This window comes from Saccostrea cucullata, unplaced genomic scaffold (genome assembly GCF_032062105.1).
Source record: "Saccostrea cucullata isolate Sc308-1 unplaced genomic scaffold, CSIRO_AGI_Scuc_v1 ctg2458, whole genome shotgun sequence".
In the NCBI taxonomy this organism is placed as follows: Eukaryota; Metazoa; Mollusca; class Bivalvia; order Ostreida; family Ostreidae; genus Saccostrea; species Saccostrea cuccullata.
In genome coordinates this window covers 122,501-144,761 of record NW_026928295.1, presented here as the reverse complement: position 1 = coordinate 144,761, position 22,261 = coordinate 122,501, and the positions used below count along the sequence as shown (strand labels likewise).

General features: G+C 30.1%; 1 protein-coding gene across 1 annotated transcript; it reads right to left on the bottom strand.

Moving 5' to 3' along the window:
• Positions 1 to 19,875: 19,875 nt before the first annotated feature.
• On the bottom strand, positions 19,876 to 21,877 carry LOC134277115 (cholecystokinin receptor type A-like). The gene has a single exon (XM_062759400.1). The coding sequence runs from the start codon at positions 21,746 to 21,748 to the stop codon at positions 20,411 to 20,413; it is 1,338 nt and encodes a 445-aa protein (XP_062615384.1). The 5' UTR covers positions 21,749 to 21,877; the 3' UTR covers positions 19,876 to 20,410.
• Positions 21,878 to 22,261: the final 384 nt, after the last annotated feature.

The following is a 22,261-nucleotide window of genomic DNA, read 5'->3' as shown; positions in this document are numbered from 1 at the left end:
TGCAGCTCTCCGCTAGTTAGCGATGTCTCCATATGAGAGAAAAGTTCTCGAGAGTGACGTTAAACAACAAACAAAAACAATAAATAGATATTCATTAAAATATTTCTACATTCTAAAAGGGATTTAAAATGCATGTGTATATATTATCTATTAGTATGCTTTTTTATTTTTCAAACTTGTGTCAGAGATATAAATGTTGAGATCTACATCTTGCTGGAGTTTCTCTTGTATTTGTTTAAAAACTGGAATTTTATTATTTTTTATTGATCGTCTCATGTCTTGTATGGAAAATTTTGATGTGGAGGAAAAATTTACATTGAATCCCCTCAAATCTCTTTTTAGTTCATATAGTCCGCGTTTTCCAATTTAAGGGGAAAATATATTTCGATATATTTGATTTCTTACAAAATAACTGAAAAATAATTGAAAGTGACCTCTTTTTATTACCTTATGGTATTGCGCTCCTGATGACTATATTATCCTTTTCTAAAAATAAATATGTTAGAAATATAACACTCAATAATTTATATTAGCAACTCGTCGTTTAGATATTTTGTTAAATATTTACAGAAGTTTTAAATTCAAATTTTGACGCTAGTGTAATGTATAATATAAAAATACATGTTTGATGAAAACTATTCTGGGAATGCTAGTAAACCGTAAAATATCTACGTGTACTAGTAATTTGTTAAAAAATTTAATGACTTAATGATTTCAACTACAAATAGAATCAAACACATTCTGTAATTTATTTTTTAGTAAAAGGAGATGAGAATTATTATTAATGAAACAGTTTTATTGCACTCCTGACAGAAAAAAAAAATAAAAAACCCAGAACACAAAATATTAAATTTTATCAAAATTACGTCGTTATATACCAAAAACACACGTATTTAATTGTTTATATGCATAAAATTGTTAAACTTATATCTTGAACTACTAGTATTGCCTATGAATGTCACAAAAAAACAGCTAAAAGACTAAATTAGTATATTTAGGATTTAAAGTATACTTTATAGGACATTTTAATTCATGTGATTAACATTGTTAGCAGATGAGGTTAAACATGAACGTTCTACCCATTTTTTTCTTTCTTCATACTTGTATTCATATTTTATCATCCATAGTTCTTATGTTCTGTTGTACTCCTTTACAAAAACGCAAATTTTTAAAGGCACATGGGCACAGTTTCAACTGGATTTTTAAACCAATTTTTATGCTTACAGTTTCTAAGGCAATTCTTATGATCAGCAAAAATTTGAACATCATTTTTTGATTTATATAGAAGATACAGAACTGAAAATCCTTCATAATGTAAACAAGGATCATGCCTTGTTTTTGTTTACATATAGAAAATATCATATTCATAACAAAATGAGAGTCAGCAAATCTCCTGAAACTGACTAATTGTATTTAGAATTAACTCCTTTAATATAAAAATCAGCTTTGAACGAGCATAAATTTGAATATTTAACCTGTGCAAACAAAGCATGACACGGTCCCTGTTTTCATAACAATTAATGAATTGGAGCTTCTTGTTTCTCGAAAACTGAAATTCAAACTTTTGATATCATATTACAGGTTCATTAAAAAAAAAAGCTTATTATTAAATGGAAAAAGAAATTTGAAATTATTTAGCCGAAACTGTGTCCATCTCCCTTTAAAGTAGAGCGCAAACCAGAACGTGAAATGTATCTCAGAATGAGTTTATGTCTTTATAGACTCCTATATAAATGCTCTTCGTCAGGAGTGCAACAAGAATGTAAAAAACTTCATTACTCAAAAATGAATAAATATAAAGAAAAAGTCGCTGAGTAGAGTGTTTCTGGATGACTGTGTTTGTCACTTGAAGCTAGGAAAATATAGTATATTTATTTAGTATAAAATACATTTTTCTAAATATATTCGTGCCATTTTTGTTTTGCGAAATATAGATAATAATATTCAGGATATGAAGCCAAATTTCAACACTTTTGTATTATTTATGTTTTAACCATAAAGTATAGGATTATAAATATTGCACGATCTCGTTATCTTGATAGTTGCCAACACTTAAAAATTTTGTGTTCTGTGGTCTTAATTTTTATTTAAATTTTACTGCAGTCAGGAAGTACAACAAAACTGTTTTATAATAATCACTGAATATTATCTATCTGAAAACATAAATTGCATAAAATATTCATAGTTCAAAACATAACGTTTATCAACAACAGTGTTTGGACACTTTACAGTCAATCCACAGAATAGATTACACCATTAAAACATATTTTTAATATATAGTAAGCAAATAAATTCATGTAATCATGTTTTGAGATCTTGAAAATGTATTAAAAAAAATTAAAATTAGGGGGAATATATTGAATCATTTTTCTGTTGTATTAAAACTTTTAAATTAAAGAAAAAAATGTAAAATGCAAATATTTATTTCAATAGAGGCTAAAGTGTATTTCAAAACAAACACAGATTGCAACCACAACGTTCACTATTGAAACAATGATGTCAAAAGAGGTTTTAGATGCATTTCGAAACCTAAACCAGGTTGCAACCACTATTAAAATAGTATTGAAAACTGAAATAAAGATTTGAAAAGTGATTAAAAAATGATTTCAATAGTGATTTAAGAACAGATGATATAAACACATTTTTTTTCTTTGGGGGAGACTTATATCATATCACAGGTTCAGAAAAATGAAATTCTTGCAATAACAAATATGGACAAATCTCACTCAGTAAAGGTTTACAGATGAAAATAAATTTCAGAATATGTTATCTTGGCGCTTTGAGTGTAATAAGTGTAATAAAGTGTAACATTTAAAAACAACATAACAAAAAATTAGGTGAATTTTAAGAGGAAAATCAAAATGATAAAAAAAAAAAAACTAGAACTGTCCAATAGGGACAAATACCCCCCGCTGGGTTTTTCAGAGAGGTGCCAATTCAAAAATACTTTATGGATCTAGAGGTGTTCACAATTTACTTACAAAAAAATTTGCAGTAAAATATAATTGCTCATCATGTTTCTTAATGAATGAAACAAAGGTGCAATCAAATGAAACATCAATACTTAAATACATTGTTATTCCATTGTAACGTTATTTTTTTATTTTATTTTTTATTTCTGCATTAAAAAATATATTGCAATTACATGTATGTGTTATGACACTCTGCAAGAGAAGAGAGATCTTTAATTCTTGTGCCCGATTCCCAGGAGATAACTCATGGTTGATAATGAGATGCCTTAATGTTCAACTTCCCACACCAAACTCATTAATTTATCTATAACTGGATGCATGTCCAGATATTATTCCCAAGAGACAAATGAAATTACATTATCTTCTGTGCAATGTAAAAACTGTTTTTAACACTTGATGATGTTTCTTTTTAAAAAAAATTATGAGTAGTTTTAAGCTGTAGTTCACATTTTTGTACAGATATTCTAGATTCTATGTCTCAAACCTTATAAATGAGCCCAAAATGAGCAAGTCAATTAAATAAAAAATAAAACCTGTAAAATGCAGAAAAATGAACCAAAAGAGTTGAAAATTCCAGGTGCACACCTTCATATGGTGAATAATAAGTGTACAAATTTTCAGATTAATCCTTGCAATAGTTTCTGAGAAATGGTTCGGACAAAACCACAAAATAAAAATAAAAAAACACCTGTAAAATTCAAAATAATAATTAAATCAAGATGAAAATATCAGGTGCACACCTTCATATGGTGAATAATATGTGTACAAATTTTCAGACAAATCCTTCCAATACTTTCTGAGTAATGGTCTGGACAAAATCTCGTCTACAGACAGACGGACAGACGGACATGGTGATTCCAATATACCCCCCTAAACTTCGTTTGCGGGGGGTATAAAAAACCCACATAATCTGATATTTACCATTTTGCTTTTCCCATATAATTCACCTGGCTTGGTATTTTTTTTTTAAGTTTATAATGCACTTTTAGCACCAAGATTATATATTCTGAAATTTATTTTTACCTGAAAACCTTTGCTGAGTGTGATATGTTTATATTTATATTTCTATTGAAATATTAACTAATATTTTTAAAGTACGAGGGCTGTTCGGAAATTATTGAGACAATCACATTTACTCCATAAAGGACAGAGATACTTTCATGAAAATTCATCGACATTTTATAAAGAATGAATAAAATACTAATGCAAAATTTCGAAATCCTATGATAATAAGAACAGTTTCGGTGAAATGATAAACATACATGTATCACTACGTCATTTAACGTCACTTCAGCCGAAGATGGTTCCGCATGTATCGGGAAGCGTTTATATATAATACTTTTCCTTCTTTGTATTTACATATAACAGTACAAAAATCAAACAGTCTCTTTCCTTAAATTATTCCTTAAAAATGGAGGCTGTTGCTACTCGAATATAAAATTTTTATTTTGGGAAAATATGACATAAAATCATGCAGTGACGATTTATGCAACGCGGGTCAACGATATTTAAATACCGTAACGATATTAATATCGTACGTAATAATTGATGGTCGTCCGGAGCTTTCGATTTCACTCCGGTTGAATTATTATTTTTTTTAAATGCATACAAATGAAATAACAAACCTAACACATATTTTCTCGTAGTTATTGTTATAACAGGTCGTTGAGGCTGGAAAAGAGTTCTACATTGCGCTACACAAAATTTTAGGCATGTTCGCTGCTCCGCCCTTGACGTCAAAATCCATTTTTTCATTCTTAGCACATTTCTCTACCGCGCTTAATTTTTTTTTCTGATCTCCGTACTCCTCATCAGAATTCTAACAAAATTGCACAACATGAATTTGAATTAAAGCTGAAAAATTATACATATTAACAGAATTATTTTCGCTCTTATTATGAGTCCACGAAGAGTTCGAACGTTGGTGTTGCATATTTTCAATTTCTGATTTCGAGACTGCTCCGGGTACCCCTACTGATGACGCATTTATATACCACTGTACAGAAAATATTTAATATTTGTAAAATATTTTTTGCTTCTATTATTTCTTGGTGTATGTCAAACGTATATGCAAATTTTCACCGAAAGACGTTCATTAAAAAGCAAAATATACACGGGTGCGTTCACAATTCTCCCATTGGTTGGTTGATATTGGTGGTGTAATTTACCAAAGGCAAAACATTGGTACCAATGTTTACTATTGGTAACTTCTATTGGTAACCAATTCTGCAGGCCAACCACATCTCTGGCAGATTGATAACCCAGATTTTTTCGTTTATTAGTGTCACCCCCTAGATGGCTACCTGGACCGTTCCTGGTAGCAAGAGTGAAGTTTTCTCACTAGTAATAACACTTCAGATGAATTCTACTACAATATAAGGGAAAATATTGTTATCTCTACAAAGTATTCCAAATTTCAAACAAATGATCACTTGTTTTGGAAAAAGAAAATCACCTGAAGACAAGTTTTCATATAAAGTTATGTCCATAAAAGTAATTTTATTTTGTTTTAGGAATACAATGAACAAACTTCATTTTGAATTTGTTGTTTCTGGAAAATGGTGAATAACTCAACATTTGCCGTTGGTTACCATTGATTACCATTGGTGACCATTAGTAACCAAGCGTCACCATTATTTACTTTTGAAAACCATTGGTACAGCCTTTGGTTGTTTTGTCATTGGTTTACCAATATGCTGTTCACAGTTTAAAGGCAACCAATTGTACCATTGTTCAACATTGGTGCCAAAGACAAGCCAATGGCAAATCGATATTTGTACCAATGGAAGAATTGTGAACGCACCCATAGTCTGAATAATTTCCGAACAGCCCTCGTATATTTAATTTTCCAAGTCTAAAGAGAAAAAATTACATGAATGATTTCAAAAACTACATTGTAAGCAATATTGAAATAACCCCACTGTTGAAAAAAGGGATGAATTTAATTCTCATCATGTTCTTAAACTTAATAAAATGATTTCTTTCACAAGAAAGTTTGTGCATTTATATGTCGATTTTCTTCTATATTTAATGTAGATATTCTTAAATGTCTAAAATGTTTGTATTTATTATGTTTTTGCTCTCCAAAAAATTAAGAGTAAATAATTACCATACATAAAAAATTACTTAAAATTACTAATTAAATCTTTTTTAAAATCATAGACATCCCTGTATTACAAGTAGATCTAATAGTATTTCTAGACACTATTTAAAACATAGAATTACGTATCATATTTAAGTTCAATAAATCAATTATTATGTTAATGAAAAAGTAATGAACAGGTCATCCTGAGACTTTTTCTTCAATATTTGTTTTTTTTTCAATAAGATTTGCAATGTGCAATTTCTATTGAAACAATTATCAGCAACTATAAAAATCATTCTTTCAATACCCATTGCAACACTTTTGTTTTTTCAATTGATTTTTTTTTTCTTATCATATTTTTCTCACGCATGTTATATGCTGTAATGTAAATATTTCGTGTTTGTATATCTTCTCTATACTGTTGTTTCAGTTCATGATAATAAACAATTGAATTAATTGATTTGAGTCGAAATTATTCTTCCAATCACTATTGAAATCATTTATTTCAATCACTTTTCAAGGAGTGATTTTGTGCATTTTTAATTACATTTCTTAGAAGTTTCAGCATTTGTGTCGTATTTATCAATATTGACATCTCTCCCCCTCCCGTCCCACGGTATCAATGACGTTTTTGTAAATTTTATGTTATAGTGCAGAGATAAAAGGTTGAACATTTCCTGTCTTGAATATTCTGTTGAAATTAATATCTACAATTCTTCCTTTTGATGTTGCAATTTGAACAATTCTGATTTGATTTAAATTGATTCTGAATTGATATCTGTGGTCTTTCATTTGTTATCTTTAGAAATATATTAGGAGTTTAGGGGAAAGATGTCAAAAACCACCCCTGGACACACCATTGAAACCATTACATATATTTCAGTTACCATTGAAATCTTTATTTCAGTATTGAACTTGATTTCAAAATTGAACTTTATTTCATTAGTGGTTGTAACTAAGTGCATTCAAAATCTGTATTGAAATCATTGTTTCTATAGTTGTAGAAATTTCAATAGTGGTTACAACCGTGCATTTGGTTTTGAAATACACTTTTAACCACTACTAAAATTATTTCAGTAGTGTTTACACATGCGTTTGGTTTGAAAAGCACTCTTAATCACTATTTTGAATAACTAATTTATAAGTGGGTGTTATGTATAATCGATAGCGGCCGTCAATTTACACCTTCGTTAAATAATAATTAAAAAATATTCTGCATCTAACAATTAAAAAAATTATGTTATAAAGTTACAAAAAATATCTCAATTTTAACAGATGAAAGGAAAGTGATTTAAATGTTTCATTAACTATCGTGAGTATTAAATAAAAAAAATGGCAATAGAATGTAGAAATCCATATATATGACATTAAGATAATTCAATTAATTGTCTTCATTATTAAGCTTTGGTAGGTCAATTCATTGGTTTGCTTGTTATGATTTCCTTCGAAATTTATATCTCTTTTTATAGGGATATTTCAGCTGAAGGGGACCAAACATCTAATAAGAGAGACAACTTTCGAAATAAAATACATAATCTTATTCCATAGTTACTATTTCAGACAGACAGGCAGACGGACAGAACAAAAACTATATATCTCGAAACTTAGAACTAATTTCTTCAAATTAGAAATTATCAGTTTATTACACAATTTGTAATCATAATTTTAAAAGGCCAAGATAAATTAAATGAACATCTTATTTACCTTAATTTTCTCTTTGGAAGTTTACAAACAACAGTGATTTCTATTTAATGATACTGGGTTGTGTTTGATTATTTTTCATGGGCTTAAATGCCACGCATCATATCTTGAAAATCATATAAATAAGGTCAATACTAACACCTTTATGGAATATATTTTTCTCAATATCCAAAAAACAAAAACATTTTGTACTGGTGTAGAGAGGGTCCTTAAGTACAACATAAAAATATAGAATGGTCATTTCAATTTCTTTACTTATAAAAAGAGGTGAATTATTTGGTAGTGGTGATTAACTTATAACATGTAAAAAAATTATTTATTCAAATAAGGGCAGGGATGTGTTAACTTTAGGGGCAATTTATTTACTTTCAACAATTATATAATATTCAATTTTTCGTGAATTATGCAATGTGTTTGCATTCTGATCACATCTATTGAAGTTTTACCACCAAACTGAATGTTTATAATGTATGTTGAGATATTTTAAAAAGATTTTAAATATTAAACATATGTAGAAATATCCATCGTTTGTTAAATTTCTTGATTATATGGTGAATAATCATATGTCTTATTTCCCCAGAACAAATCTTTTTCCAAGAAAATTTTGTAAAGATTTACATTCAAAATATGCAAAATGTAGATGTATCAGAACTCATGTCATAAAAAATATCTTGAGCCTTATAGATTAAGAAATTTTTCGAATTTTTGAATTTTTCTTTCTTTTTCAATTAGCCCCTCGCACTTTCAATTTGCTTCCGACACAAATGTAATCAATGCACACTTAATTCTGTAATTCAGAAAAAATTCTTAGATTTCAAAGTTACATGCAGCTTAATATTGCAATATTTCGTGTAATTTATATTTAAAAAGAAGTACATTTGTATATGTAAATCCTGAATATTAGTAAACATAGTTAAACAATATACAATTTAGTTCATAAATTTGTTTATTTATAATTTTTTTGCTTACAACACTACCTTTAATTTAATTTTAAAATTCCTAATATTAGTATTTGGAAAATGGTGAGAGTTTAACGCATGATGCACGTGCTTATTAAGTTATGCACAACATTAATAACTTATAATGTCCAACTTGAAAAACGGATTTTTTTTTTCAAAATAAAAGGTTTAGTGATCTTTTTCGCATAGTTAATCAAACAGTTCAAGAACGAACATCAAAATTAATACATATTTATTATGTTAAGTAGAGGATGTAAAGGGGGGGGGGGGTTAATCTCTCCTTTTTGGGATTAGTACCATATATATTTGAAGAATGTGTTTGTTTTGGGGTTTTTCTTTTGTATTTGTTACTGGGCTGTTTTTTTTTTTTTTTCATTTTTGTAGTTTTTTTTAAATCAAAAAATGTTTGCCTTGGATACACAACCCTAACTTTCAGCGTTATTTAATATTTGTAATAAAGTAGCCAAAATAAGACATTGACCCCCTCCCACCGAATCGGGGAAACACAGAATAGTTTGTGAGGAATTTTTGAAGCGGCCCTTCCATCCAATTAGAGACATAGTTTGGTTTTCAACTATGGCTAGTTTCCCTTTCCATTTTTTGTTTGCTTGTATGTTTATTGCGTTTCGTTTATTTATTTTGTTTATGTTTTTTTTGTCAAAATATTTCAGAGGGTTTTGACACCATACCCCTGCGTCCGAGAAAAACTTTAGGATCTCTCTCTCTCTCTCTCTCTCTCTCTCTCTCTGTTTCTTTGAAGAGGAATGCGCTTTTTAGTTGATAGATCAAAAGAAGTTGCAGAGACGGCTTTTTTTTTAAATGTTGATAAAAAATATGGTGGGAAGTGCAGCTTCTAGTCCATCCCAGATTCATTCTCAAGGTTATATGCTCCGAAAACGATCGATTTTTAGGCCGAGACAGGCTACTGAAAGATAAGTTTGTTACAAGGATTTCACCAACCTTGTTTAAAGTCAGCATTACTTACATGGTATGGTCGCTATATGAATAATTGATCTTTTCACAAATATAACCTATCATTGGATTTATTTTGACCGATGTGTTTCATTCTAATTTTTAGGCTTTTAATTTTGTTAATTTTTATACTGAATTTGACTATAGATGGGATGTTCTGCCCACCTGATCTTAAGGTTTCGTCAAAGGTCAACATCCAAAAATTTATTTTTACAATAGCTCCAAAACTGTGTGAGGTATAAAGTTTAAACTTTTACAGTTTATAAAGTTTTTATTGATTAATAGATAGAAAGTATCACTTGATAAAAAACATGAAAAACATACTTGGAAAAAATATTAATTGAGAAAAATTCTTCTTAAAAATGCACATATTTTCAAAAAATACACCTAATTAATTCCGCGCTCTAAGTGAAAACAATTATTGCAGAAACAAAATATGTTTATCAATGAAGGGCAAGTTGGACTTGGATAGCCTCTGGAAAGTTGTTTTCCGTTTATTTTGTCCAAATGTTAAGACTTGAAAGTGAAAGTACATTGCAAATGGCGGATTCTATAGGGGTCTTGTTTTTATACATGCCATGCTTTCAATAACAGCCTTTCAGAGACCATTCACGTCCAACTTGCCCTTCAATGATAAACATATATTATTTCTGCAATGATGGTTTTCACAAAAAAGAAGAAAAAATCAAGCAGGTGCATATATCTATAAATATGTACATTTTCTGATACAATTTTTCTCAAAAAATATCTTTTTAAAAATATTTGTTATCAAGTGATACTTTCTATCTATTAATCAATGATATACTCGTATTTATAAACTGTAAACGTTTTGACTTTATACCACACATAGTTTTGGAGCTATTGTAAAATAATTTTTTAAACATGTTGACCTTTGACGAAACCATAATATTTATAAATACGGCTCACTTTCTAGTCACCAGATTTTCAGAATTTTTGTTTTATGCCCTATTCATGGTTTTGTACATGTATAGTTATTTATGGATGTGGATTTTAGAAAATATTGTCAAAAATAAAGTTGTCATGCTTAAAGATAACTGAAATCGTGTATAAAAATGTACATATATACACGGGATGATACGTTTATTTCTATTTTTCTTGAAAAGGGAAAAAAATTGAACCCGAAATATAAATATAGAGATACTGATAAATCCCGTTAAACAACTTCCCAGTTCAAAAAATGTTCAAACTCTTAGGTGGGGTCAGTATTCAACAGGGTCTATTTTCAACTCGTTGAAGTCATCGGCGATAAGAAAAAAAATTCAAGCTGTTGAAAAATGATCCCGGGTATAAATTCAACGACTTTTGGTCTCAATTTTTTAACGTTGATAAAACACCCCTGGGTCAATATTCAACGTTGAAAAATGAACCCCGGGTCAATTTTCAACTGGGGTCAATATTCAACGTTACACCGGCAATGGTGACGTCTCCATATCAGTGAAATATTCTGGAGAGGGACGTTAAACAGTATACAATCAATCAATCATAAAGAGAATCAACCTTTTTCACGACTAGTTACATAACTATTAGTTAAATTGTTTTTTCCCACAAGTTGTTTCACTTTCGAATTCTTTGAAAAGTTAAGGGTACTAAACACAAACAAAACATGGATGCATGGATTGATATATATTTTTTGACTGATTTTGATTTGGAATGACATAAATTATACATCCCTGAAATATAAAGAAATCGTAGGTTTTCCTTTGTGCTTAGATATGAGACTGTTTTTCTTTCTATATAATTCCATACAAAATTTTGCACAATTTTTTTGACCATATGAAAAAATCTTATACAATTCTCCAAATATAATTGGTTAACATTATTCAGGTTACCAATCTAAATGTAAATCTATGAGAAATATTGCTGATTCCTGAAAAAAGTTTGTTTTTGTTATTGATCCTTTGAACGTTACGACATCAAATAACATTTCAATACACAGTATTATGCTATACCTATAATAAATTTAGTTTAAAAACATGCAAACAGATCTCTTTGGGTAACAAGGGGTATGAAAGTTAAGTTGTAATAAATAACTTACTTAACAATATATAACTGGACAATTTAATAAATAAAAATGTAAAATATATTTTATGATCATACCTCAAAATAGGTGGTAACAATTACAACGTTACTCGGAAGTCCATTATTTAAAGCAAAACAAATGGATTTGACATGAACCATCTCATAAGCAAAAAAAAAAAAAACTAAAACAGGGTAGGCTCAGATGCATTCGGAGAACAAGTAAGACTCTTATTTTTAGCACAATAAAATTGATGGTACTACACAATCAAATTTTTATAATCCTCGAATCTTGTTTGCCAGAAAATTAACTCCTACCAAATTAAGACATGATAATTTCGTGATTAAAATAATTATCCTTTGTGTCAGCTTCTGTAACTCATTTATAACATTTGTTCTACCCCATGTTTGTTTTGTTTTACTGGATTTTTGAACTAATTTGTTATTGCTTGCTACCTTTATATTTCAAAATTTTACACAGGATACTCGACACAGGAAAAGAAACCGACCCCGGGACTTTTCATTTAGAAAAGCTCACTTGAGATTTTGGTCCTGGTAAACTAATTTAAAAAAAACACATGCACACGCAAAAAAATATGTAATGTGAGACTTGTTGCTGTTATATCGTTATAAACATAATCAAACACGTCAATTGAAAGTGAAAATGAAACGATCGGATATGATACGTCTGTGATATATCACTCAGTGCAAGACTGATGAACTGACGAAACTAACGAAAATAACACAATTCAACCCAACCCTGAAAAAATTAAATTATGAAAACCATGCAAATGAAGCCAACCAAGAATTAGAATAAAGCACTTGTCAAAAGAAACGTGGCTAACTTTTATTCTTGTTTATGGATGTATAATGCATAAAACATTCAAATTTTTTTTTTGGCATAGATTGATGTATTTTTTGACTTGATTTTGAATAAAAAATATTTCCTTAAATATAAAGAAATTGTAAGAGGTTAGATATGCCAGTTTGTATTGTTTTCTAATATGTTATAGACACTTTTGCATGTAGTTTTCATACTTTCAAAGTTATATTGTCTTCTTGAATCTGTTATAATTTCACCAAATTTTTTTTAACATAATAAATATAAGTGCTTCAATAAATAACTATGAGAAACATTGCTGATTTCCACAAAAAGTTTTTGTGTTATTTATTCTTTATCTTTTTTCTTTAATGTATACTATAGATTCCTTATTTTCCGCGAGCACTTATTATCGCTAAATGACTCTTTATCGTCAAATACAATAATTCACAAGTGGAAGGTTGATTACATTGCTAATAAACGTTTTACATTGCTCTCAATACTAAAGAAACAAAATCCAGTAGTTTTATTTTGCGGGTGACGCTTCTTGCGAAATTAAGCGATAATTAATTCCTCGCGTATCTTAAAGGAACAAATACACAGTTTCAACTGATTTTTGAAAAACCAATTTTAATGATTACAATTCCTTATTAAGTAAATTTAAATGATCAGCAAAAAATTGAATAACATTTTTTTGATTTTTAAGGAAGATAAATAGCTTTTACTTCTTCATAGTGTAAACAAGGCTCGTGCCTTGTTTTTGTTTACATATAGAAAATATATTTATGAGAAAACAAGATTCCGTTAATCACTACAAACTGCCTAATGGTTCTTAGAATTCAGTTCTTTATTGAAAAATCTGCTTTGAACGAACATATATGACACGGGCCTTGTTTACATAACAAATGCTTGGAACTCTAAATCTGTCTTGTGTCTTGACTGAAAATAATTCAAACTTTTGATAATCATTAAGGATTAGTATTTGCAAACATAAAAAAAACAACAGAAAAATAAATTTGAAATATTTCAATTGAAACTGTCCACGTCCCTTTAAGGATTCTACAGCAGTTTTTGGTGACAATATAGGTACATTGCACATGCTGTTTAATCAACAAGCAACCAAGTACAAACAGGGGTTATTTTCAAAAGAACAACATCTCTTAGTAAGGATGGTATCTAGAACTGTGTGACTTAGGGCGATTTAATGCATCACACTGAAAATTCAGTGATTTATAGTGTAACAAATACTAGTGTACTGTAAATCAATAAAATAAACTTAATCTATCAAACATAAGATGTGTTATTATCCCTTTGCAAGCTATTTAAATACTATATTTTGTTAATTGTTAAAATTTCACAAAAATTGGTTTATTATTATCTTGCACTCATATCAATAATGTATCATATCCTACATATATTAATTATATTTCCTACCAAGCGGTGTTTACATGTTCAGTGTACTTAGTGTTGACCGTTCCGAACTGATGTGTGAAATTAATGCTTTCATTGTAATATATAAAAACAAAGGTATCTTCCTTTTATATGTCCCTGATACATTTAGGTGATTGAATCACAGGGATTAATTAGTCTTTTACTAATTTGTATACTGCCTTACATTTGCAATTGCAAAATAAATGAATTTAGATGTATATCATATATTAATCTTATTGATTGTATTTACATAAACACCGTTCACCTGTCAAGGAACTCAAGTCATCAATGTGAAAGCATTATTAGAAAAATAAGTAGCTATAAAATAGGGTGATATTAATGATTATAAAATATACCATAATCAAGAGCGATAATAATTTGCTTTATTTTTCTCACTCTTATGGAGTCAGAAGAACTCCGACGATTAATTTCTTTATACTTTCTTGCGCTTAAATTAAAAAAGAAAAGAAAAAAATATTTATAAGACATTGAAAAATAGATGTAAATTTGGTGATAATATCAATCTGTTAAATTTACGTTTGTTTTTTCCTAATTGTTTCTCCTGTCAGGAGAATGTCTAATTTCACTCAGAATACGTAGGAAGACCTTGATATATTAAATTAGAGTCTAAAACTTTAAGTTTTTCTTGATGAAATTTTATTGATATACAGTTCATCAGTACATTTAACATCAAATGGGGGGGGGGGGTGATAAAAAATCATAAAAATTTAGCACAATAGGAAAAAATTAAGTTTTTAAAATACAAGTAGACATCAAATGATTAGTAAAAGAATTTTGTAATGCTTAATGTCTGTGTAAATGGCCTTGACCTGACTTTGTTTTATAATAAAGCGGTCTTATGAAACCAATCTCATATTTTCAAATTGATATTGCCTTCTTGAATCTGTTATAATTTCACTAATTTTTAAACATAATAAATATGAGTGCTTCCATAAATAACTATGAGAAATATGTAAATATTGCTGATTTCCGAAAAAGAAGTGTTTATGTTATTTATTCTTTATCTTTAATATATACTATAGATTCCTTTTTCGCGAGTACTTATTATCGCTAAATTACACTTTATCATCAAATACAATAACTTGCAAGTGGAAGGTTGATTACATTGCTAATAAACATTTACATTGCTCTCAGCATCAAAGAAACAAAATCCAGTAATTTAATTTTTCGAGTGTCGCTTCCTGCGAAACTACGCGATAATTAATTACTCGATAATTAATCACTCGCGTATATAAAAGGAACATGTACACAGTTTCAACTGATTTTTGAAATTAAAACCAATTTTAACGTTTACAATTCCTTATTAAGACAATTTAAACGATCAGCAAAAAATTGAATATCATTTGTTGATTTTTAAGGAAGATAAATAGCTTAAACTTCTTCATAATGTAACGGGTAAACAATTTAAGGCTCGTGCTTTGTTTATGTTTACATACAGACATATTTTTGACAAAACAAGATTCAGTTAATCACTACAAACTGCTCAATGGTACTAAGAATTAAGTTATTTATTGAAAAATATGCTTTGAACGAACATGTATTAGTATATTTTAACCTATATTAAAAAAACATGATACGTGCTTACATAACAAAGGCTTGAATGCCTAAATCTATCTTGTATCTCGACAACTGAAAATAATTCAAACTTTTGATAATCATTACGAATTAGTATTTGCAAACATAAAAAAGCGGAAAAATAAATTTGAAATATTTCAATTGAAACTGTGTCCTTGTCCCTATAAGGATTCTACAGAAGTTTTTGGTGACAATATAGGTACATGCTGTTTATTCATCAAGTAACCAAGTACAAACTGGGGTTGTCACCAATAGAACAACAGCTCATAGTAAGAATGGTATCTTGAACTATGTGACTTAGAGTGACTTAATGCATCACACTGAAAATTCAATGATCTATAGTGCAACAAATATACGTGTACTGTAAATCAATAAAATAAACTTAATATATCAAACATAAGGTGTGTTTTTATCCTTTTGCAAGCTATTCAAATAGTATGGTTTGTTAATTGTTAAAATTTCACAAAAATTGGTTTATTCTTGTCTTGCACTCATATCAATATGTATCATATCCGAATCATATTAATTATATTTCCTACTAAGCGGTGTTTACATGTACAGTGTTCTTAGTGTTGACCATTCAGAACTGATGTGTGAAATTGACTTTCATCGTAATATATAAACAAAGGTCTCTTTGTTTTATATGTCCCTGATACATTTAGCTAATCGAATCAGATCGAGGGATTAAGTACTCGTAGTCGTTTTACTTATTTGTATACTGACTTATATTTGCAACTGCAAAATAAATGAACTTAGATGTATATGACATATAATATATAATCTTTATGGATTGTTTTTACATATACATCTTTCAAGGGACTCAAGTCACAAATGTGAAAGCATAATTAAAAAATATAACTAAGTTTAGAATAGGGTAGATGATATTATTTATTGAAATATACATTAAATCAAGAGCGACAATAATTTGTTTTATTTTTTCTCACTCTTATGGAGTCAGGAAAACTCTTCTGGTTAACTTCTATATTATTTCCTGTGCTTATATGAAAAAAAAAATATAAAGAAGATACATAAGTCAAATAAACCATAAAATATTGAATATTTTCATTAAAAGCAAACTTGTAATCTCCAATCTAACTCTTAATATCTATTTTTTTTTATTATAAACGGCAAAGAATGCTTTTTTCTGTATAGTCCCCAGAGTTAAAATTCAAATACTAAATGTTCGATTTACAGTTTATGTATCCCAGGGGATTCAATACTCATATTATAATTTTAATCTATAAGAAAAGCTATTGGTCAATAAGTTGATGAAGCAAGAATAACAAGGACGTTTTCTTTAATAAAGAATTTTACAACCAAAATGACTTTAATGATTATCAAACCTAAGTTCCGTCCACCTCTGCATGTTTTTAATTATAATTAAAATGTATGCAAAAAGTAAACTGCATGATTAAAAAAATATTTTTCTCCTTTGCATAATTTTTCATTATTGGACATTGAAAAAAGAGATGTAAATTGTGTTTAATGTTGATTATATCAATCTGTCATATATTTTCGTGTTTCTAGTGTCACTCATAGATTAATTTTACTCAAAATAAATAGATAGACCTACATATTTTAAATCAATGACAATTTATCATTAAGTCAAAGGCGGAATATTTTTTTTCATATTTAATGTTAGGCAATTTTTTACACACTGAGTTGTCCACATATTTTCCTTTTTTTTCACATGAGACGGAGCACATGGCAAGTGTTCCAGGGCGGCAGGAGATGCTAACTCCGCTATGGTACCTGATCCCACCTCTGATGTTTTGGAGGTCTGTGTTTGCTCCGCTCCTATTTTGTCACGTTTAATGGAATTTTGAGTTCCAGTACTCTTCGTTTTCTTCACACATTTCCAAATCTATAACTGGTGGCCATATATTTTAATTTAGTTCATGGTGAAGATACCATCATTTATGACTGTGATATACACAGCAAATAACTATTATTACTATTACTAATTATTATACTTTACTTTATTTACTAAACAAGAATTATAGAAATACTTCTGCAAATACATATATGAACAAAAGATCCTTTGACCCACTTATTTCTATTGTTAGATGTTCAGCAGTAGGTATTGATTGAGTCAATGACTGTTTATATACCACTTAAAATGCTCATTTGTTGTCTAGCACTAAGTGACATATTAAAGATGTATCACATCCTATTTGTTTCATTTTTGCTTTAAATTGACGCGTTTTATTGTTTTTTTTTTTATTTTTGATCCCGAAACAACCTAGACCTTAGAAATTATGATAAAATAAAACGTTCTGAATAACCTCCTGGACGATTTTTCAGATTTTGCATGTTTTTTCCGAGATACGCTTTTAATATGGAGACAAGTCTGTCCTATCTGTCCCTGATAAATGTACACTGGACAAATCCATAGACTGGATCACATATTTATTTTTTGTGTGTGCATGTAATCTTTAACAAGTTGTGTTTCAGTTTTACATCGAAATAAAAAAATTATGTGGTCCTTAAAGTATAAATCAATATCTTTGAGCATTTCCTTCTCCTTGAAATATTACAAGACCTACATAGAAAACGATATAATAATATTCGTAATAGTGTTTTTCAATTGCAGAGCAGTCACTATACGGATACACAACAGACCAGAACATATTACTGGTGATGCTCGAGGAGTATACAGTTGTTGACTGGGGTCTCGGGAGGAAACAGTCGATCTGTAGGACCGAAGTGATCTGTTGGACCAAAAAAGCCCAGGACAACAGTTTGCATTCAGGTCTAGCAGATCGACTGCTTTTCGAGACTCCTGCCATGCACAAACTACTAGTATTTTGTTATAATCCTCTGTCGAATGAAAATATCAGTTTAGCGCTATTTGACGTCAGCTGGTAACAGTCTTTTTAACAGTTCCTGGACTTCATGACAGTCGAACTGTTGGACCTTTAAAGTAAGAAATTATATAGGGACTGTTTAGTAGGGGGTTAACAATGACTACTTTAATTCCCTTTTTGCACCTGTGCTATATCGGAATTAACATTTTTAATGACGTCAAAAAGATTGTGCGAAATCATCAGAACCAGAAGGACCTAGTATATGTACAAAAAAGGAATAAAGATGGCAGATGCATGAACTGAGTTGATGGGTTTTAGAATATACACTGTATTACAGTTTATGTAATTTTTTCATTCCATCTATTTTATATAATATATATATTTTTACTATCTTTTCTGATGGAAAGTTCTGCAAATGCAGCATAATGGGCATTTATAAATTTTAAAGTTGAATAACTCACTGCATAATCAAAACAAAGGAAGAATTATTTCTCTTAAAGTTTTACTTGCATAATGTTTAAGTGAGGGGAAGTGGACGCTTCCTTATAATTCTCGAGTTATCATGACTTTGCCATCTTAAATCATCTAGATGGAAACGATTGCTACTTCCTTAAAACCTGAAAGGTTTTAAGGACTTAAGTATTTAGTTTTTAAATGTATTAAAACGCCTCAATAATCCTGTAAATACATTTAATTTTTCCCTTCCACATTCTTGTTATATATCTGAAATCTATTTAAAAGATAGGTTTGAATTTTGTTGGGTTACAGAAATTCGATACAACAAAATAGCAAAAACTACCGTAGCATAAGAAATTAAATTAAACTTCGCAGCCCTAGAATATAATATTTTTTTTTACCAAAGAGGCCATATTGTCAGCAAAATCATCTGAATTTAGAAATGAATCATACCTCTAATCCTCATCCCCTCCCATCCCCCAGAAAGGGAAAAAAGAATAAATGGAAGGTCCAAGGGAAAACCCCCCACTTTAGAATCCTACTTCTTTTTTTAAACAATACTTCAAATAACATATATTGAAAGGCATTCACCTTAAAGATATATTTCTTTATATGGCTATATTGCTATTAATAGCACCTACATGTAACTATAGGTTTTCCGACAACCCATGACATCACAAAAGGATGGAAATACCTTAACCAATCAACTCTAAACAGGTGCCAAAGATTGACCAAAGATCACAAAATATACCCTAACACACGTATAAAAATAATTAAAAATTAGAGTGAATTGAAGATTATATCTTAAATTTCCCTTGGTTACGCGAAACCTTACTTTGGGTTTTAAATGAATTTGAATTAAATGGACCTTATCTCCAATGAAAATGAATATTTCACAATGTATACATTTCATTAGAAATCACATTAGACTTAGCATAATTTCATATGTTATATTTTATAAAAGGCAGTATCATGATTCAACAAAGCAGAAGTCAGAACAAACACTGTAAAATAAAAAAAAACATAACTTAAATACGTGTAGCACTAAACTTTCAAAACATTTTTATTCTAGGACATGTAATATAGGATAAACATCCGAAAACTAGATTCAGCCAACCACAGACATGAATATGATCATGACTTACGTAAGTACTTTGATTAATTCATTCCACGCGTTTCATCGAGTCATAAAACAAAAGTGCGTTTGTACTTGCATAAAATATTTCAATGACTCCCAGGGAAAAAAAATCCCGTGACAATGTTAAGTGGGCAAGATATTACATTTTCCTTAAAAGTGCCCTCAAATTACACATACATGTAACCTTGTCTCAATTAGATTCGAAAAGATTTTAAGCATAATTCGAAAACGATCATTTCAAGCGGTTATAGATTTTTTTTTGTTCCCAGAAGAAATCATGTATAGCTATTTCTGTACAAACATTGATGAAAAATGAAAAGATTCGGTTAAGGTACCCGTACTCTATAAGTAACAGAAAATTAAAACCAATAATTTCTTCTCACGAAAGACGATCAACATTATATTTCAAAATCAAATACAATCATAATTTAGTGGGTTAGTAGTGGTTTCCACTCGTCTTGTCAGACATACTGTTATTTTCAATTTTCACCAGACCGCACAACATTTTACGTAGTATTTTCTTCACTTCCCTTCGAAAAGAACGATCAAAATAGCCATAAATTATAGGGTTAACAATGTGGTTAAAAATATACATCCGGCGCAAAATCAGGAAAATTTGCAGTGCAGAGTATGATTGGTTAATCCAAAAGTATCGTGATCGCGATTCTATTGCTGAGACGATCACAGTTGGTATGTACGATATCGCAAAAAAGAATGATATCGATATAAAAATATAAGAATATCGATTTGTGGAAAAATGGTTCTTCACAGCTTGATAGCTAGCTTTCCGTCCTCGTTTCGTGAGCTGTTTTGATGGACTATCGATACGAGAGTCTCGCTTACAGATCGAATCCCGATATTTTGCGCCATCGTCTTTATCGATAATCATAGAAGATCGTGGATGCTTCTCTTTAACCAAATCGACCAGGACAAATTGGGAATTCCTTGCTTCTAGTCCATTGAAACTTGTTTGGCCTTGTGATGAACTGTTTAACAGATCCTCGCTGGAAAAGTCCCCCGTGTTGGCATCTGCCATTTCTCGTAGCTGTTTTCGACGGCTTTCGCGTTCTTTGAATGTGGCACTTCTTTTCTTCATGGATTTCAAAATAAAAGTATACAAAACTGTCATAGTGATCAGTATGCCAATCGTCGCCAAAAATAAGACACCACTATAAATCGAAAACATGACACTGTGAAGAGGTGTTGGTTTTACAATGCTACACTCGAATCCCGTCACATTTCTTTCTGCATTATATACTTCGCTGACGTCGTAAAATGCCGATATAGGAGCAGACAGGCCCGCTCCGACGGCGAGGCTGACCGCCAACATGATTTTTCTGTGCCGTGCCGTGATTTGTCTTCTTGTCGGCCGACACACCAGATTGTATCGCTGGATTGAGATGTACAACAGAACAATCCCTGAAGTCACTCCGCCTGTCTGTAGAAGAAAAGAAAACACCTTGCACACCGCTCCATCTTTTGGGAGAACAAAATAAAAATTGAGGAACAGAGAATAAGCTACTCCTGCAATCACTGCACCTAGGTCCAGCTCAGCAAGAAACAAAATAAAGTAGCGGTTGTCCGTCTGCATGTGCGAGCGAGCTTTGTAAACAAGAATAACAAGTAGATTTCCTAACACTCCGATGATCAAGTAGAAGCACAGGATGACCGTGTTCAGTAAACGCTCGGAGGCTATCTGGCTATTCCAGTCCTCAAGGCTTCCAACCTTAGAACCATTGTAGGTCACAATTGTTGTCAACTCACTTTCATTCATGATTGTATGCGATGTCAGAGACGAATGAAATGAAACTGAGTTTTTAAACCATATCTGATTATTTTTTTCCTTCGTCGGAATGCGTGGCAAACATTCCGGTATGCGCGGGGTCCTACTAATGTAGTATTGTTTACAACAAGTGGCCTTTTCCTGGAAATGACACAATATACATCTCACAAGTTAAGCTTATTTAGGCGAAAGTTTTATATATCACACGACATACTCTACTTCAAATGATTTTAAAGAAAGAAAAACCCAAGCATTATGACATATATTTTGGGTTGTCCGAAAAAATCATAGACATGTGGGGAAAACAGTTTAGTTTTTCTTTGCTTTATCAAATGTCTTTTCTTGTCATAGCAAAAAGTAACATTTCATGATCATGCACTTCAAGTTTCATGATGATATCACACGACATATTCTACTTCAAAAGACTTTTAAGAAAAAAAAACCAAGCATTATGACATATACGATAATAAAAAGATGTTTTGCTAGTTATGCCAATATCGTGAT